This window comes from Mytilus trossulus, chromosome 9 (genome assembly GCF_036588685.1).
Source record: "Mytilus trossulus isolate FHL-02 chromosome 9, PNRI_Mtr1.1.1.hap1, whole genome shotgun sequence".
NCBI lineage: Eukaryota > Metazoa > Mollusca > Bivalvia > Mytilida > Mytilidae > Mytilus > Mytilus trossulus.
Window position 1 is genome coordinate 39,766,548 of NC_086381.1, and position 21,089 is coordinate 39,787,636.

At 30.7% G+C, this 21,089-nt stretch overlaps 1 protein-coding gene across 1 annotated transcript; it reads right to left on the minus strand.

Moving 5' to 3' along the window:
* Nucleotides 1-12,536: 12,536 nt before the first annotated feature.
* LOC134682904 (DNA-binding protein Ikaros-like) lies at nucleotides 12,537-20,975 on the minus strand. The gene is made up of 3 exons (XM_063541817.1): nucleotides 20,858-20,975; nucleotides 16,664-16,868; nucleotides 12,537-13,594 (listed from the first exon to the last, which is right to left on the minus strand). The coding sequence occupies exons 2-3, from the start codon at nucleotides 16,831-16,833 to the stop codon at nucleotides 12,547-12,549; spliced, it is 1,218 nt and encodes a 405-aa protein (XP_063397887.1). The 5' UTR covers nucleotides 16,834-16,868; nucleotides 20,858-20,975; the 3' UTR covers nucleotides 12,537-12,546.
* Between the last annotated feature and the right edge of the window lie 114 nt (nucleotides 20,976-21,089).

The window sequence follows — 21,089 nt, forward strand, 5'->3', positions numbered from 1 at the left end:
TGGCAAATTGTCGGTACGTTGGTCGCACATTGGTGATGGCTGCACAACATTGGCCCAACGTTGGTATGTTGTTGTAAATTCATAATATTATCTCATGCTGGTTATAAATAATCGGGCAAATGTTGGCATTATGTAAGTAGCGACATATGGCCGATATGAAATTTTGTTAATAAAAATTGATTTTGAAATATTTTACACTTTATTTCTCTTGGGAGGCGGAGAATTTCGATTGCAGCAGGCTTTATGAAAAGTTAATGTTATACCGTTATATATAAGTGTTTATCAACTGAAATTACATTTACAATTATATGTTGGGCCAATGCTGGGCCAACGTTACGTTGATCATATATTATAATCTTTATATAAGCCAGGTAAAATGTATACTGGAATATCATTCATGTCATTACTGTAATAATAAAAAAAGTATACCGTAAACATAAATTTCCTGGTTAAAAGTTTAATTTGTTTTGCAATCATTATTTATAATAACTTTATTCATTAAACTTTGTGAAACATAATAATTTAGCAATTATATGCAGAGTGATATTTGATACAGCCAGTCTGTTAATCAAGCAAATTCTGATAAGGTTGACCATATGTTCGACAAATTTCAAAGATAGTTGCTATGGTTATTAAGTTTATAAGAAATCTGAATGTAATGGGATGGTCACTTTTGTGATTATTTCCTGTTGTGTATGTGTAATAAAGCAGTAAAACGAAGAAAACAATAGAGAAAATCATATCAGCTGAGGTTGAAAGAAAAAGAAACTAACATGTAAGTTGTAACGATGTATACGATTAAGAATGACAAACACAATATCAATTTTGTAATCTGAGAGATTTTGTTAAAAATTAAAACATATACATGTTACATGTATTAATTTCTATCATTTTATAAGGTTGATCTTGAAGATTTTACGATTCGGGCGAATTATTTGCTAGATTTTAAACCATTTCAATCCTATTAATCATCATAAAATATTTGCCACTGAACATTAGTATATTCAAACAAATTCTATATTACCAATTTTTTAATAGTTTTTTTCTTAAATCTATAACGATAACATTTATTACCATTACTGAAGTTAATAGAAAAAATCTGTCTTATGATGGCTGTACCTTAATTTTTATTCCGTAATATTTCAGAAATGTGGCATAATGAGACAACTTCGAATTCATTGAAATATAAATGAATTTGTTAGTTTTATTGTATGTCTAAACCGCATGCAAACATATACGATATATTTGTGAAACCTGATCATATACACACTTGCATGTGTAACAGTGTTTTAGATATCAAATAGAGTATTTATTTCTTAATCTTATTAAAAAATCTTATCTAAATTCATCGCAAGAATATGTTGTAATTTTTATATAATTATACGGACTCGGCTGAATTTAGTTTTTTGTCCTCAGTAAAACTTTTGCAAAACAAAACCGATATTTGAATAATTTGTAGGAGTAAATATCAATCACAAAAAGCTGACGATTGAAATATAAAAAATAGGGGGCGTTATAAAAAGACTATACCCCACAGACGGATATTTATAAAAGAAGAGTACTATAAATTATTGTCTGAATTACTTGAAATAGCTTTTCTTTTTAATATACAAATTCTAACATAAATTTTTAGGTCAGGTGTTTGAGTACTACATTATTAAATCAGAGTGCAAAAGGGAAAAAAAGAGAACTAGGTATAATAAGAATTATTGACATCATCCTAGCTAGAAAATGCATGGGAATGGAGGTGGGGAAAATGCATGGGAATGTAGATGGGGAAAATGCATTCTACCATTTGATAGCCCCGAATGAATAACTTTAAGAAAGTAAGTTAACATAATAGCATGTGCATCCTTTATTTGCTACATCGGATTCGAATTTCACAGATATATATATATACTAGAACACACCCGTGATATCGCGGGTCCGTAATTGAATTACATTATATAACTATGCGCAAGCCTTATTTTAGTATTAGTATTGTCATCTGATAAAATCATGCCGATTATAAGATACACAGCTTTCTCTGCTTTCAAATTTTTCTGTTTGAACCCATCGAATTCGAACTTATCAATTATTGGTAATATTAATTATTTGGAAAACAAAAGGTCCAGGAATGGAGTATCTTTTAATCAACAGCATTGTCCTATATTAGTTAGAAATAAAGTTGAATTCTTTGATTCGCTGTTTTACGTCATGCCCGTTAACAAATTGAAAACTGTACCTCTACGCCTTATTCTAGTCCAGATTTTTAGTATACGTATTGTTATCTTAGAAAGTCTTACTGATTAGAATACTACAATAGGTAACAATTTGACAATTTAGTAGTGTCAATCCTGTGAGTATGACCCGTGTATATAGCATATTAAATTAATCCTGAATACACCGTTTGGTGGTGTGCCTGTCAGATGCGGATCGTACAGATAAGGTAATAGGTAACAGGTGAATATACTATTGGTATCGGTATCGGACTCGACTCGGAACTTCTTAATTATTGACAATATTAATTACGTGGAAAACAAAAGGGCATTGAGTGATGTAATTTTTAATCTACACCTTTGTACTTTATTAGTTATATATAAAGTTGAATTCTTTGATTCGTCGTTTTTACGTGATGACGGCTGACAAATTGGACCTCGTAATTTTAGTATTATAGATATATGCATAACATGTTTAATACTACCGTTAATGCTAGTGTATTTAGATTTGACTTTGTATTTATTTCGACTAGTATGTCTGACCATTAGACAAATTACCAATATTAAAAAAAAGCAAATATTCGTTATTTTTAAGATTTTATTTTGTACTTTACTTTGTGACGACCAATGATATCAAATTTAAAATAAATAAGAATTCAACTTCTGAATTATTTAATTTTCAATCTGGATCTGAAACCAATACAACTAAAATTACATCTCATAAAAAAACTATTTGTATGAGCGACTTACCATAAGCCAGACGTCATTTGTGCAGTTAAAGAAATAAATGAAATTGATATGAAAAAAGAAGATGTGGTATGATTGCTAATGAGACAAGTCTTTACAAGAGACCAAATGACACAGAGTTTATCTGGTCGATCCACCAAACATTGTCAAAGAAATATCTTAGTGTCACACAATAAATGAAATTAAAGAGGCAAAATTCATGAAAAAAAACAAGGACAGTAACAATGGGTAATACACAAATACAGAAAAAAGATCAAATATCATGTGCTCCGGTATATTTATCATATCCAGCTCCTCATGCAGCATCCATTGTGATTTGGTTGATGCAATGGACCAACGTATTGCCAACATAAACATGAGATATATCTACTTTGTACCAACATAGTGCCAACACAGAAATAAGACATATCTACGTTGGACCAACGTTGTGCCAACATGGATTTCGTTTTTCATACAATGGGCCAACGTTGGCTCTATTTATTGCATATAACCGTACAACGTTGGGCCAACGTAGGCCCACTTTACACTTATACGTTGGGCCAACGTTAAAATACAACAATGGGCCAATGCAATGATATACGTTGCGCCAATGTTGGGCCAACATACTCATGTTGTCTGGGAACATCCTTAACCCGATCACACTGAAAAGGTTTTGAAAATTTTGAATCTTTAAAGCGTGATATACAGACTCTTTAACACCCAAAGAGCTTGGTAGCAATTACGAACCTATATAAGTATGCTGTTAGGACTCTTAACCTTTAATATTTAAAGAGTCCTTAATAGCCGAGTGGTCTAAGTAGTCAAAAGAATCGTTCCAATCCAACACATGACATACGGTAGGCGTTGGACTGAAATATTAATTAACAAGGATTTGTTTTTCTTTGGAATGTCAGGGGTTCTCTCCGTATAATCCGGCTTCCTCCGGCATTCAAAACTGACGGTAAAAAATAGGAAATAATGATGAAGGTGGCGTTTATCAATAATAAACCAATCAATGAATCTGTAACATTCAAATATCTATAAAAAAAAACCCACCCAGATATTGATTATGAGAGCGAACGAGACATAGAGGAGATATAGGACAGTTCTTAAATTTATTTTTGTTATCTTATGTAGGCAATATTCCGATTTTATATAGTAAATCCTTTTACTGTTCCGTTTTGTTGTATGCTCTTTTATGTACGTTTTGTTAATCTACTGATTGAATGGAAGTATAAAAAAGAAGATTTGGTATGAATGTCATTGAGACAACTATCCACAAAAGACATAAATGACACAAACATTAACAACTATAGGTCACCGTACGGCCTTCAACAATGAGCAAAGCCCATACCGCATAGTCAGCCATAAAAGGCCCCGATAAGACAATGTTAAACAATTCAAACAAGAAAAAGGTTTAGATTTCAATATCTAGTTTACTCCTATTCTTTTTCATGCGCCTGTTCAGAATCTTTACCAGAAGTTGTCGTATATTAATATTTTTTGTAGGGGATGTTAAGAAGGATCTTTGAATATTTTTGTAAAATCGATTTACATCTTTTTTAAACTCAGGATGTCTTAGAGTTTGACATATTGTAAACATCATACTATTGTTGAAGACTGCATACTGCTCGATCTCTATCTCTTGGTTTAATTTGGTAAATTTTGTTTTTTATGATTGTTGTTTCGTTCGGGTTTACCCACATCTCCTTTTTAATGTTTCCTTGTAACATAAATTGGATTTTTTCCTTTGATGTTTTTATGAAATAATTTGCTTACAAAGTGTGGTGAGGGAAAACCATGGTATATTATATGCAAATTAATGTTGTACCATACTTTGCTAATTAAATATGCAACTCAACTAGAATTCAAAGGATAAAAGGCGGGGCTTCAGTCATGGTATAACATATTCATGTTCATGTTATTCCATGGCTTAAGCTCCACCTTTTTTTTTTTAAATGTATCCGCCTCTTAAATATTTAGGAAACTGTTAAACGTACTAAAAGGTCAAGATCTTCATTTGTTTTCATTTCATAACAAAAAGCAATAAATTATGTGTACCCAAATCTTAAGAAACCTTTTTCAAACTATATAGGATTGTTACGAATTCCCCTAATTTTGGAAACAATTACTAAATGTTTCTTCTTAAAATTGTGAAAAAAAAAGAAATGTGAAACTATCATTTCCTTTGCGAAAATCCAATTAAATTTGATTTTATAAAAAGGGGGTACATATAGAAAAAGAATATCGGCTACAAATATCAGTGAAAAAACATGATTTTGTTGCGATCAATTAGGGGAACGTACACTATCTACGCTCCCTGGATCCGCTACTGTTTAAATACTTATCAATAAAATTGTTTTTAATAAATAATCTAATAGTCGAATTAATTAAATATCGGAAGAAAGCAGTACAAAAACTAGAAATGTATAAATATGCATTTTTCAATGAGATGAAAATTCTGTAAAATATGATTAATTTGTATGATACTTGAAAACAAAAACAATGAACAATTCTTACCGTCATTGGAATAATTATTTAATCCTTGTCGTTGGAATCCGATATTTTTGTTTACCTCAGTCTGATGACATTATGAAATTACTTGCGCAAACAACCATACACGGGGCGCAAAACTAAATAAAAATCGGGAAAATCTGACATTTTCTGTCTTTATTGCAAATTCAGGGGTTCTATTACATGAAATACACAGAAGATCATACACGAGGCGCAAAAGTGACTTGCGCGAGCTTCCATTTCATTGGATAAGACTGTAACGTGATCGATTTCCAATATTAGTTAAAGGTCTTGAAGCTGTCAATCATTTTATTTATATTACAAATTTTATATACCATGTGTCTTACTCATTAACATATTTAAACAAACTCATCCTTAGGATTCGTTTGTTTAAATATGTTAACTCGTAAAAACCATGGTATATATAGTACTTTTCTCTCATTTAACGCATTGACACTAGTATAATTAATAGTTATCAAAAATAAGTTCGAACACAAAAATGCAGTTCTTCATTCTGAAATTTACTTAATTGTATTCATGTCTGAAATAGCTAAAATGACAACATTAACAATTTTTTTTTCTGTTTAAAAAAGCCTATTGATTACTCTCTGAAACGCGATATTGATATATGCTTATGTAACTCCAAATCTTTACCTAATATTCAAAAATAAATACAATATAAAAAAACACACAAAGCTGTTGGCATGTTCGCATCTTTTGCAGTGTTTGTCAACTGTCGGTTGTAGTATTGCAAAACGATTAAGAAGATTTCACTAGTACTGTTCTCTTGATCTTTTTCCTGATTGAAAGTGCCAAACGTCAGAGGAAGGTATTGCGTGATAATATCGAAGGTATCACAAAACAAGCTAGCAGTCGTCTGGCAAGAAGTGGTGTCAAACGTATCTGTGGTTTTATCCAGAGGAAACACGTGGTGTCTTGTAATTATTTTTTGGGAAATGTCATCCGTGATGCTGTAACATACACAGATCACACAAAGAGGAAGACTGTCCCCGTTATAGATGTTGTGTACACCCTCATACGTCAAGGACATACCCTTTAAGGATTCGGAGGTTAAACAGCCAGCTTAAAAAATGCAAATAAAATTTGTATCACGCGTATTGACAGTCTATCATTTAGCATTGTGAACCCATGACTTGTAATATATACAATATGTGAGGTGTAAGTTTTCCTTTGACCACCATGATTCAATCAAATTATGAAAGTAATGGTGTTATCGAAGATCTTTTATCTGCCATTGTTATGTAAACTTTTTAACGTAATACTTATTACCGGTTGGTTTCCAGAAATATGGGTCAAGAGTGTTTTAGTTCCGCTATTTAAAAAAGGTCAAGTTGATGATACAGGAAATTACAGAGGAATTTCGCTTGTGTCTCATGTTGGGAAATTGTTTACTTCTGTCATTAATACAAGACTATTGAAGTGGTGCAAAGAATACAGTATATTGACTGATGCGCAATTTGGATTTGTCCCTGGATATGGTACACACGACGCGATTTTTGCCCTTCAGTCTATTGTATCAAAAAGTTTACGTAAAGGAAAGCGTCTCTATTGTTGTTTCATTGATTTTGTCAAAGCTTTCGTCAGTGTGTCACATTATGTTTTATGGCAAAAAATGTTAAAATGCGGTATTAGTGGAAATTTACTGAATCTTATTAAATCAATGTATTCTAAGTTAAAAACTTGTGTTAAATTAGATGGTGAATTTTCAGATTTCTTTCATTGTAATGTTGGCCTAATGTAAGGCGAATCATTATCACCATTTTTATATGCAATTTATGTAAATGACATAGAAATTGAGTTAATTAAACAAGGAATAGAACCATATGAAGTAAAATTGTTAAATCTTTATCTTTTTATGTATGCTGATGATACAGTTCTCTTCAGCGAAAGTATTTCTGATTTACAAAAAATGATAGTCACTGTATTTGATAGTTCATACAAGAATGGTCTTGATATTAATTTAAGAAAAACCAAAATAGTTGTTTTTCGTAACAAAGGTGTACTGAAAGACGACGAAAAATGGTATTTGAATGGTAAAATGATAGAAATGTGTGATCAGTTTGTATATCTTGGTTTGTTATTAAACTATAACTGTACTTTTACTGTAACACAGAAAACACTATCTGAACAGGGTAGAAAGGCTACATTTTGTTTATTGAGTAAGATTTATGATGATTGTTATAACACTGAGACTTTGATGTCCCTTTTTGATACATATAAAACAAGTATTGTGAATTACGGTTGTGAAATATGGGGTTTCCATAAAGGAGCTGATATAGAAACGCTTCATTTGTATTACTTAAAAAGAATTTTGAAAGTGAGATAAACGACTGTGAGCCATATGGTGTATTTTGAACTTGGTCGTTTACCATTGTATGTTCATAGATATGTAAGAATGGTACGTTATTGGTTGAAGCTATTAGAATCTAATAATTGTATATTGAATAGTATTTATGAAGATATGTACGAATCTAGTTTTGTCAAACCGAATGATAAACTCAATTGGAGTTGTAAAATAAGAGACATACTAAACAGGTATGGATTTAATGATATATGGTTAGCACAAAGTGTTGGAAATAGTCAATTATTTTTGCATGAATTTAAAAAAAGAATTGTTGATAATTATATAGCCGAAGCCTTGTCATTTTTTGAAAACACTTCAAAATGTTATTTATATCAATATATACATGATGGACATACTTTGCAATTTTATTTGAATCGACCATTGAACAGTTTATATCAGTCATATGTAACTAAATATAGAATAAGTTCACATTCACTTAATGTAGAAACTGGAAGATACTTTAATATTTCCAGAAATGAGCGTGTTTGTAATATGTGTAATAAGAAAGTCATCGAAGACGAATATCATTTTATATTAGAGTGTGATAAATATGTAAATGTCAGAAGTAAATATATTAAGATATTATTATTACAGAAACCCATCTACCTTCAAATTAGTTCAATTACTATCTGTAAGAAATATTAAAGAATTAAATAATCTGGGTAAATATCTGTACGAGGCAGAGAAAATTCGTAACACTTGATTTTTGTTTTGTAACTTTATTACCAATGTAAATTATATGCCAAACTCCGCTATATAGTAATGCTGTATATGTTTATGTATATGTTTATGTAAACTGTATAATTTGTGTATGTATTTAATCCTATGAGCTGTATATTTGCTTACGGAATAAAGAATTATTATTATGTGATTGTATGGTAATTATGTAATAAATCTTATCGTGACGAAAATTTGAAAGTTTGTTACACACCCATATATTTGAAATAAACTCTATCTTTATAACAATGATACTATTTAAAAACTTTGTTTAATGATAATGATCTTTTGCCTAGATCAGAAAAGTTTACTAGGTATACATTTCGATTTTCAATATATTTTACATGTATATATTTCCTTTGGCATCCATCAGTTTTACGTCTTTATTCATAGTATAGTCATAATTGGCGTCTCTCAATATATCAAATAGTTTTTTTAATTTTAAATAACGAGGCTTTAAAAAGGCTTTTATTTGTAGCTTCTCAAACTGTTTATTTCCGATTGTGATGTGCAACACTTCGTAAAAGAGGGGAGAAAGCTACCAGGGGAACAGTCAAACTCATAAATCGAAAAATAAACTGACAATTAATGCCATAGCTAAACATGAAAAAGACAAACAGACAAATAAAAGTACACAGGACTAACATAGAAAACTAAAGATTGAGAAACACGAACCCCATCAAAAACTGGTGGTGAAGTCATGTGCTATTGAAGGGTAAGCATATGCTGCTCCACATGTGGCACCCGTCGTGTTGCTCATGTTATTACAAACCCGGTAAATAACCTTATTCTGAGGTCATATAAGGTCGTTACTGTATTATAGTTTTGTCATTTTCAATTTTTAGATGTGCTCAACTTTACCTGACAAATCAAGGGCAATTGTGTATTGTTTTAAATGTGAACCACATTATTGTTTCCTCTATTTCAGGAAATTTTTCTGAACTTTTATCACTTTGAAGTTATGGAAATATTATATGAAAAAGAGCTTAAATTTTATATCCTAGTTACTTGTGATGTGAAAAGGAAAAAATAAAAATTTACTCTCAAATTTACAACATAAATTTTGTCTTGTAATATTAACCCGTCTCTTTCTTAACAAATAAAATACCTTGGTGATTTCCCCTTTTGTCAATTATAAAGTAAAAAGTAAATTTCCTCTTTATAGTCAAGAATGGGATTCCCCTTTGGATTATATTTCATTATTTCCACATAGATGCAATATGTTATCACACTAAATTTAAAAATGTCACGTATCCATTAACCTAGTTATCTGTGGTTCGAAATTAACAAAGTTGGGCATAAAAACAAACTTGATTTGTTCACGTATTGACACGGTATCTGGTAAAATAGTTTTATCCCATATCTAATGCATTTTTTTCTAAATTCATAACAATGCTTTTTCTATACATTATATTTAAACTTCTACTTTTTACCTCACATTATTATAATAAGAGGCTGCAAAAAAGGGATTACTCATTTCTGATTTAGGGAAAATTTCGACCAAATAATATTTACTAAAACAGATGGGTTAATTACTCATATGAGGAGATCGACATATTAGATAATTTAGATGATATTTGACCTTTGTTAATATTTTCTGCTGTTCATTTTACTGTAAATATGTTTTAACTATCTGCTTTATGTTTCAAGAAAATAGCTTTAAATTGGAAGATTGGTAAAACTAAGTAATAGTATAGCAATCAGTCATAGGTTAACACCATTTTTCAAAAATCTAATTTTTTTCCTGTCGGATATATAGACAATAACTGTTTAGTGTCTTTAAATATCAGCTGTATTTGTACGAGGCTAGGAAACAAGGTGTATGCGAGCTTTTAGCGAGCTACTACACCTGTTTCGAGCCGTGTACAAATACAGTTGATATTTAAAGACACTAAACAGTTATTGTCTTTATCCTGCAATTAATTCTGTATATTGTTTGTGTTTTGAAAGACACAAAAACTAACATATTTAGCATTTATTTTCGATTTGTGAACCCTTGAGGCCCGCGTAGTAATATCAAAACCACACATTACGCTGAAGACGGTTTCGCTAAAAAAGAATCTCGAATGGTCAACAAAAATGCATCGCTCAAGGTGAATTATTACAAGGGGTACAATCAAAATCACGTGATGGATATACACACACCGGAAGTAACAGTCGAGCAGACCGCTTGAAAGGTAAGTAGTCGTATTTACTTGTTTATATCAATAAAATTTAATAAATAAGGTATTGCACCGAATGTCGGATACTATCTAGTTTTGAAATACACAAGTATCCTTGCTGGAAAGCGTGCATTTAATGCTAACACTTCGACACAGTTCCAAAATTTCACCAGATAACTGTGTCGAAGTGTTTGCAATAACTGCACGCTTTCTAGCAAAGACAATTGTGTATTTTAAAACTACATACTATCCGACATTCGGTGGGCCAACTTATTAATCAAAATTTAATTGATATAAACAAGAAAATGCAACTACTAACCTTTCAAGCGGCGAGTTCGACTGTAACTTCCGGTGTGTGTATATCCATCACGTGATTTTGATTGTACCCCTTGTATTATCTATTTTAACAAAACAACTAATTTCAATGATAAAAACAAATAACAAAACATTGTCCAATTTGAAATAGAAGTATCCTACGCTTCAGACTTGACATGGAATTTCACTAAACGTGCATGCTGAAATTGACATGGTTGATGTTGTTACACAATCATATACATTCAAGTTTTGAAATCGACAATTGTCATCATCATTGGAATGCAACGTGAATACACATTCTGAGGTCAAACAATACTCAGTCCGGCAGTGGGCGGAGCTTTAAAGCGATATCTGTATAGTATACAGATACAGCATAGCGATATATGTAGGGCTGTATCTGTATAGTAGGACACCCAATTGCAGGATAAAAGATTCGATATACCTACCAGAGCACTCAACTGCTTATTTCGCTGATAACATTTACTATCAATCAGTACACAATCAATGATTAAGCTATTGGTAGTTTTCTTAACATCGAATCGTAAAAAAAAAGGAAAAAAAAAATCGTGATTGGAGGGCAATCACTCCTTTAATAAGTAGAATGGCAATTATGTCAATTATTTGCAGAACTCAGAATCTATAATTTTCTCTACGTATGATGATAATGGTTCAAATCGAGAAAAAGGAGAAGATGCACCATGTAAGTTAATTTATCCAAAGTATTTGACATTTGATACGTTTTTGTAAAACTTGTATCTGCTGATCATTCTTGCCCTTATAATTTCTGTCTATCAAATATAGTTTTCACAAAACACAAAGAATCCTAAAGAGGTCATTGAAGAAGAATTACTAAAATGATAGATTGATTAATGACTGATAAAAAAAGTAAAATCACAAAAATAGTGAACTGCAAGGAAAATTCAAAATGGAAAGACCCTAATGAAATGACAAAATCAAGTGCTCAAACACATCAAACGAATGGATAACAACTGTCATATTCCTGACTTGGTACAGGCATTTGTTCATGTAGAAAATGGTGGATTGAACCTGGTTTTATAGCTAGCCGTTGAAACCTCTCAAAAGGCGAAAAAAAAAACATCACAGGAAGTTAACCAATCAAATATTCACCACTTTTTTTCCTGTTTACAAGCTTTAGTTACCATGTAACTTTAAGTTTCCAAACTTTTTATAGAAACACCAAATATTAAAAAAAATATGTGTTTAAAAGCACTCAAAATATATGTATATGACTCATAAACAGTGTGGTTTTTCTGCAATGAAATGTAAGGATACATTCCTACAACTATCAAAATTACAAGGAAAATTGTTCAACCCTTTTTCATACAAATCTGAATATAACCTACTATGATTTGGTAATATTACACTCGGAAGGATAAGGTGAAAAAATACAATTTCATGTAGGGGTTCCTCTGGTCATTAAAAAACCAATAATTTGATCAATAAAGTCGACTAGATTGAACCCAATGCAGCATCACAGAAATAAAAGAGAACCAAGTAATATGAATAAAAAAATGAAGACATACTAATATTATTTATGTTCACTAAGAAAATGAGCAATAAAATCATATTTATCTTGTGCCATTTTACCACACAAGTTACAACACCTAACATCCATTTTATCGTGCATGCTTTTATGTAGATGGTACATAGCTGCATCCTGAAAAATCATACAACAAAAATCACATTTATATACATCATCTCTAGACATCATGTGGGTCAATAAATCAGAACTGGAAAAATTCACCAAGTTCACTCGATTATTTGATGAAATTTGTCCAGATGTATCATTTGACTTAGTAGACTGTGTCTGTGGTAAAGTCATTATACATCGATCTATTCTATTTTCAAGTTGATTAAGTTTTCTCATTTTAAACCTATGCCACATTGGTCTCCCTCGTCCAAATCCTCGGAAACCTCTGAACCCTATTCCATGCCTAGATGGAAATTGTGGATGATTTTGTTCTGATCCAGATACGTTGCTCTCACTTGTAAGACTTATTCTATCCAAATCTATATCATCTCCTGACAAACTTCCAAGATTATTAAAATCCCCACCTACGATTTCACTATTATCTGCCTCCCCATCATAAGGAGGTGTTATATGAGTCAGATCAATTTCTCCCATTGTCCCAGTTGGGTTATCTCCCTCTAACATTGTAGATTCTGGTAGCAGATTCCGTTCGGTTAAATTTTCATTGTTATCATCCTCTAGTTTTATTACAACCCTTTCTGTTACCCTATCCTCATTTGTTTCATCCAATTGATTAGTATTTATGTGTTGAACTTGAGCTGGCTTCCTTTTAAGACAATTTGAACTTTCATTTTGTACGGGAAAATCATTTGAACTTAATCTGTTAGGGAAGAGAGGTTGAGATGATTCTCTTGATGATGATGGGTGTAAAAGTCCGTGTAAATTATCAATTTTAGAGTTAATATTTTCATATTGATTGTGTAAGACCATGTGTTTTTCAAGTCTTCTTTTTCGACAAAATCCCATGCCACATTCTGTACAATAATAGGGCTTTTCTCCAGTATGTATTCTCTTATGTGTGTTGAGATGTGATGACTGTGAGAATCTGAAGAAAAAAACCGATTGATATTATAATATAAAACAATGGTAAAAATCTCAAGTGGTCTCAAGCTCATTTTAATCATTTCTAAATTTACAGTTCTTCAAATTTTCTACTCATAATGACTCACGAGATATCGGCACAAATAAAGTGTTTTGAGTAATAAAAGAATTTATAAAAGGCTATTACTTCAACTTGGAATTGTTTTCAAATATGGAATTTGCATCGCACCGCACTTTCTATTAGAAAGAAGAATGCACATTTTCAATAGAAAATACTGTACGGTGCACAACACTATCTATACAAAATACATTATATGGAAAGTATTATGCATTGCTCAGTACACTGTTATCATATTATACAGAATAAACACTTTATTTATTTAAAATTTCAAGAACAAGAAATTATGCAAATTTCATAATTTAAAATAGTTCTAAGTTGAATTAATAGCCTGTTAAATAGAATTTGATACAAATCCAGGAAGAAAGGATATAAACCAATACAAATACAATAAGAAATTGATATCGCATATTTTTTTAGATGATCCCAGAAGAGATTGGATGAGTTTAAGGATCATAACCTTTATCACCTAACTGGATGAATCAAAATGTGCTAACAAGAATTAGCGAAATAGACTTTTTGGAATGTGTGGATGCCCCTCAACAAGATTTTTCATTTATCAAAAATTTAAAATTTATTTGATAATCATTAAGGAAACAAATTTAACATAGTAACTCATGGATCTTTCTAGTTTACTAGTATCCAATCTTGATAGTTAAATTACCAATTTTAACTATCTTGATTGGATAAATACCATTAATCACTGGTACAAATGTAAGAATCTATAGATATTGCTAAGCTAACTATGGGCGATAAAAATTTTGGTAAATAAAATACATTTTTTTTTTATTTCAATTTACTTTCTTCAGATTTTTCATAAATTTTAAGTTAGATATCAAATGACAGCTGAAAATTATTAAAGTTGCTTTTTTATTCTCCCCAAATCTACATCATACAATGATCAACATTCATATACTTTGTGTTAATACTGCATTATAGTTTTGACATAATGTAAATCATTGTTTTGTTTTGGGGAAATATAAATATGTAAAATAAATTTCATTTTGACACCTGAAATAAAAAACATTCCACCATCGTTGATTATTGCTATTATTCTTATAAATTGCAACAGATGAAATGATTTGCAATAATTTGATAAAGAATAAAGGGTTAAATATTTTATATTTAACTATTCAAGCTGACCTCCTTATCCAGCAAGAGTGATTATTTAACTGGCAATGTTTGAATCAATATTGGTGAAGACATTTTTATAACTTATAACTTTTAATTTTGTTGAAATGGGTTTACATGTTGAACATGTACAACCTGAGAAATTCTGTTTGAGGCTTTTAAGGGGGCTCCTGGGTATAAATATTTTTTTTCCCCTAATATAGGATTTCGCTGTATTTTTTCATAAATGAACTTTATCATATACTTAAAAGATAAATGAAATAAAGCTAAAATCTGCCTCTGGAAGAAGCATACATTTTTGTTAATGTCCTTTTTTTCTGTTGAACTAATAGGACAAAAAGAAGAAATATCGAAATAAAAAAACCACCTTATATAAGAAAACACTTAAATTTTACAATTATTTAGTTTATGTACAGCTTATTTGAAAACAATAATAAAAAATATAGGTCACCGATGAGTTAAAAAAGATATTTCAAATTTATGGCCAAAAAATGGCATTTTTGCACCAAAGGGAGATAATTTGGAGCTTTTTCAATATTTAAAGTCATCTAGGGCCAAACCAAATCAATTTTTTGGGTTGTTTTTTTGTACCATATCAAAAAGTAACAACTAATAGTGTAATAAATAAAATTTGAAATGAAAAAATAAAGGTTTAATTTCTTTCTAAAATTTTTGTACCCAAGAGCCACCTTAAGGCTCTATTTGAGCATTTTAAGGTATACAATATAGTTACAAGGGAAGTAATGATGTAATCAACATGAATTGTTATTTTTCAATACACCAAACTCATTCGTCTCAACTCGGCCGATTCCATACCCTCATCATCATCCTCATAGAAGGAGAGTAGCGGATTCTACCGAGGATTGCCGAATGACACCGAACTGTGAATCTTCCTACAACAAAGCATATTTTTTTTTAACTTTAGCTTAAAAACAGGTACATGAAACCCTCTCTTCTAAAATGACATTTGGCTTATATTAATAGCTTGATTATTTATGAAAATTATTTTACAATTTCTTTTTTTAACAAGAAAATAACAATCAAAACCAAGGAGTAAATAAAGACTCACAAAACTAAAGGACATTTAAATCAACAGTTATAAATAATAATTAAGAAACAACACAAACTCCATTAAAAACCGGGAGTGAAATCAGGTGCTCCAGAAGGGTAAGCATTTCCTGCACCATATATGGCACCCGTCAAGTTATTTCTTTGTTCAGTTCAGTAATGATGGAAGGTTATTATGACTGAGGGAGAATATCAGATATGATTTCTGACCATGCTGACACACTTTTGTCATAATGGCCAATCAGCTTATGATGGTGACTGTAAAATTTCATGAGTAAAGAGCTTTATATTTCAAAAATAAATAATCTTAAATCATAAAATATAATTAAAGTAATTGTTTCCAAGAATTGTATAACATACATTGAATATAGGGCAAACTTAGATTGAGAAGATACATGTATTCCATAAGTTTTAAAAAATCCTGCTTGTGTTTTATTTAAAACAAAATAGTTATGAATGTCTGTGCAAAAGATTGAAATCTAAAAAAAAACAACAGTAAATCTCTAAGAAACAGAAGGTTTAGTAAATCTCTTAGTCTTTGACACCATTTAACCTTAAAAAAAAAGCATTTATATTCATAATATGTATGTGAATAAAATTCACTTGACAATGTATGCAAATTTTTGTCATAAAATTACTGTCATAATTGTGGGATTAAAACTTGTATCTGCTATCTGTATCATCTGTACATTGCCATATGCTCTGACATGTCTGACATACATTCCATTTTTTTATTAGCAGTAGGAAAACCCTCACCTTTTATTACAGATATGACAAGAGTAAGGTTTTTCCCCTGTATGTGTTCTCCTGTGTGTCATCAGATGGCCTTTCTGTGTGAAGCGTTTATTACATATCTGACACACATAAGGTCTAGCTTCATCAGTCATGTCTGTCTCATTCAGGTCAAACTGCATAGGTGTTGCCATGCTTCTAATGTTCAAATCCAGAAACTAGTATTCTCCTGTAATGATAAAATCATAAATAATAACAACCAATGTTAAGAAAAATATTCTCTTGCTTAAAATGTAATATTTTTGGAGAAGAGGTTAAGTTGTAAAACTTGTGTCTAATATCAATTTGTCATTTAGAACAATAAAATATGTTTAAACTAATATTAACAGTTTTAATAACCATCATGCATGATTACACAAGTGATTTCATAACCTGCTTTTATTTTCTATCATTTTATCTTTATCAAACTTAAAACTGAAAATTCACAATGAGGTTATATATTAATAAAAGTCATGTTTATTTACTGGTAGATCTGATCTTGAATAAGTAAATTTGTAAAAAATGTTTTTAACATTTGACAATGTTTGAATAATCTCTTTTTAATCATTTATTAAAAAAAAAAATGATTAAATACAAGTATTTTTTTACAACTCTTTTAATTTTCAATTTTTTTTAGGGTCAAATCATGTCTTAGCAAGGTGACAAATTAAATGACTTTATGGTGCACAGTTGTATGTACCTGTAATGGGGTCTGGATTTGACAATATTCAAGATATTTGAAACTTAATTATTTTTTCGTTTTTTGTATTGAATACATTTTGTAGATAGAATTTGTTTTTTAACTGTTAAAACATGGTTACATAAGCATCATAGAAAAACTTGTTTTTATTTAAAAATAAAAATAAAAGTAAAGTAAAGAAAATAATGAAATAATAATCATAATAATGCAAAGGAATACACTATTCCACATTTGTGGTTGCGTAACACTAGATTATTTTCATTCTGGGAGTTGTCTCTCTTATTGTCAGGTGTGGAACCATTTCCAGAACTTAAGATAGGATGAATATGCTTAGATCAAAATAAAGGACAAGAATTAAAACTAAAGTTATAATGCAGAAATTGCAGATTTAAAAAAAAATCTATACATAAAGGAACATAAGTCAAGGACTGTGAAAGGGAGACAATCTAAATTCGTCTTTGATCTTAGTTTGGTGGTAATAACTAATTGTGTATTAGTTAAATAAATATAATATTTGGTTAAGGCAAAATATAAATAAAGTTAAATTGCTGAAACTGTTAATTTGCCCAATTTCCTTTAAAATAAAGGGACATTATAACTTGAAAAATCAATAAAGAGTCACCATCACAATTCAAATTGTGTATAAGTTTCATAACGTTTGGTTGAGGAAAATTAATGTAAGAGAAAGGAAATTATTTTAGGGGCATATGGATATATACATACAGATACTAAGACATACAGATGAATGTACAGACAGACATTTAAAGGTAAATCTTAATGGGGCCACCACCAAAATGACTGCATACAAATGATTAAAGGATCACATCATTTGTGACAGAATTGTTTCCCTTGGTATATTTAGTAGATACATGGCAGTAAGGGGTACTTCTTTAGCTCAGTCTGTTATTATGCACTGACTTGTTATGCATAGCGATTTTGTATGTAGATTTATGCATACTGGTTTCATTTGGCACCAAACAATGAAATCTCACGGTTGGAAGAATTACCTAGCCAGGGAAGTGTAAAATTAAGACATCATCATTATAGTCTGATGACTCTTGAAGTAGGAAAAGTGTGATGGGATTGCTTCCCTTGGTATATATATAGTAGACGGTTAGCCAGCATTAAGCAATTGAGTTAAGGAAATACTTCTTTAGCTCAGTCGGTTAATGCACTGACTTGTAACACATAGGTCTGAGTAGACAGGGAATTATGATCAATTATGAAATCTTAAAAGGCTTTTTTATAGGTTTATTTGATGATGCTGTCTGGCAGTCAAATGAGTGTGTCAGAGAAAAAAAAATAAAAGAGCCTTTCAGGAAGTCATAATTTTCTTGACTGAGTGCTTGTGAATTGGGTTCAAACTCTTGTGAAGAAATAATTTAATTCATAATTTTATATATCTACCGGTAATTATTTAATTGTGAATAATAAAAAGTAAAATCACAAAAATACTGAACTCAGAGGAAAATCAATTCGGAAAGTCCATAATCACATGGCAAAATCAAATAACTGTTTTCTCTAGAAGTAAGTGGTTCTCTTTGTCTTTGGTTATCAGGCACTAACTAATTATTGTTACATTGGAGACTAATTGCCAGAATGTAGATCTAGAGCTGGATTATATGGAACCGATTAATTACTAATGTAACCATGGTTATAATAATAGTTGTGTCTACGGTTACATTGAGTAATTGTTACATTAATGTAATTCAATGTCGCTGGGATAACTAATATGTATTGAAATAAAAGTTGAAACTTTTATATGAATTATACAATATTGCATTTAATTTTTCAAACTTTTATTTATGATTACCATGAGTTTCTCAAATCCAGTATGTTGCTTTGGGGAGCATGTTTTAGTCTGATGTCTTTTGCTTGTTTAATGTTGTTTTTTAATATGATTTCATGGTGTCTTCTTATATTATTGCATTACGGTCCATAATACTAGCATGACTAGTTTAAATTTTAATTCCGATTTTAATATCCAACTAACCATAGCTTGAAAAAATTGAAAGTCAATTGTGAAGGTAATCGATTGCCGACACAGGTTGAAACTTACTGGAAACAGTGTTTACTGATTTTCAGAATCAAGATATTTAGTATCAGATCCTAATTTCCTTCTCATTGGGGGGAAAAAATTAAGCAATACAACTATAGAAGGTTTAAGTTTAATAAATACTAGAATACACCTGTGATATTGAGGGTCAGTTACTGAATTAAAGTATATTACTACAATGTATGCGTGAGACTTATTTAAGTATTGGTATTGTCATCTGATAAAGTCATGCCGATTATAAGATACACAGTTTTATCTGCTTTCAAATCTTTTAGTTTGAACCTGTCGACCTGGAACTTATCAATCATCGGTAATATTAATTATTTGGAAAACAAAAGGTCACCTTAGGTGCTGGAATGGAGTATTTTTTAATCAACATCATTGAATTTGTCCTTTATTAGTTATAAATAAAGTTGAATTCTTTGATTCACTGTTTTAAGTCATGCCTGATAAAAATTGACAACTGTACCTGTTAAACACCTTATTTAAAGGCCAGATTTTTTAGTATTCTTATGGTCATCTTAGAAAGTCTTTCTGATTAAAATACTACAATAGGGAACAATTTAATTTGACAATGATTGAATCCAAGATTTGTATATACATTGTAGTACTATACAAATCCTTGATTGATTTTAGAAGTGTCAACCCTGTGATTGAATGTCCCTTGTATATAGCAAAATCCTAAATATTTGGTGGTGCCCCTGTCATGCCTGTCAGATGTTGAATGTACAGATAAGGTAAAAGGTAACAGATGAATATACTATTGGTATCGATATCAGATTAGACCTGTAGACCAGGAACTTGTTAATTATTGGCAATACTAATTATGTGGAAAATAAAAGGGTGTGGAGTGGTGTAATTTTTAATCAAGACCATTGTTTTATATTTGCTATATACATGTATAAAGTTGAATTCTTTGATTTGTTGTTTTTACCCCATGACGGCTGACAAATTTGACCTCGTTATTTTAGTATTATTATATGTCAGGAGTATCTATAAATTATAGATACTCCTGACATTGAAGTATATTAAAAAGTAACAGATATTATACACCTTATGGCTATTCCCAGCTGACCCGAGAATCTGTACCGCTTGAACTATTGATGTCAAACAACAATGATGTCACTTTTCCATTTTGGGGCGAGATATTGTATTATTTTATGTCAAAATTTTACGTAAACCTGTATGATGTCGAGTAATGGTGAACAATTAGCGATAAGGTGTAATGTTCAATGCATCCTTACCAAACTCTGTATTCCTGCAATTAACCGTAGTCAGTGCCTTAGTTAAAAGACCTACCCCCTACAAAGTGTTCCTATACTAGGAAGATACAAATTGTAAGACACAGAAGAAATTAACTTGTTTCCTTGATGAATGAAATGTTTAGTCTGTATAGAATTGTGGCTATGACTTTTTTAACAACCTTGTTGCAGTGTCTGTGGAAAAATTCTGTCCCTTTTACACTAACAGAACGGAGACTGGAACAGAAACCAAAAAAATCTTCATTTTAGGGGAGGTAATTCTCCAAAATATTTACAAAACTCGGCACAAACGCGGTTTAACTACCTACCTACCTACCTGGATTCTACCTGGATTATTGCGGCGATCATTAAGTTGAAAACTTCTTTTGCCGCCTCATAATTTACTTGATATTA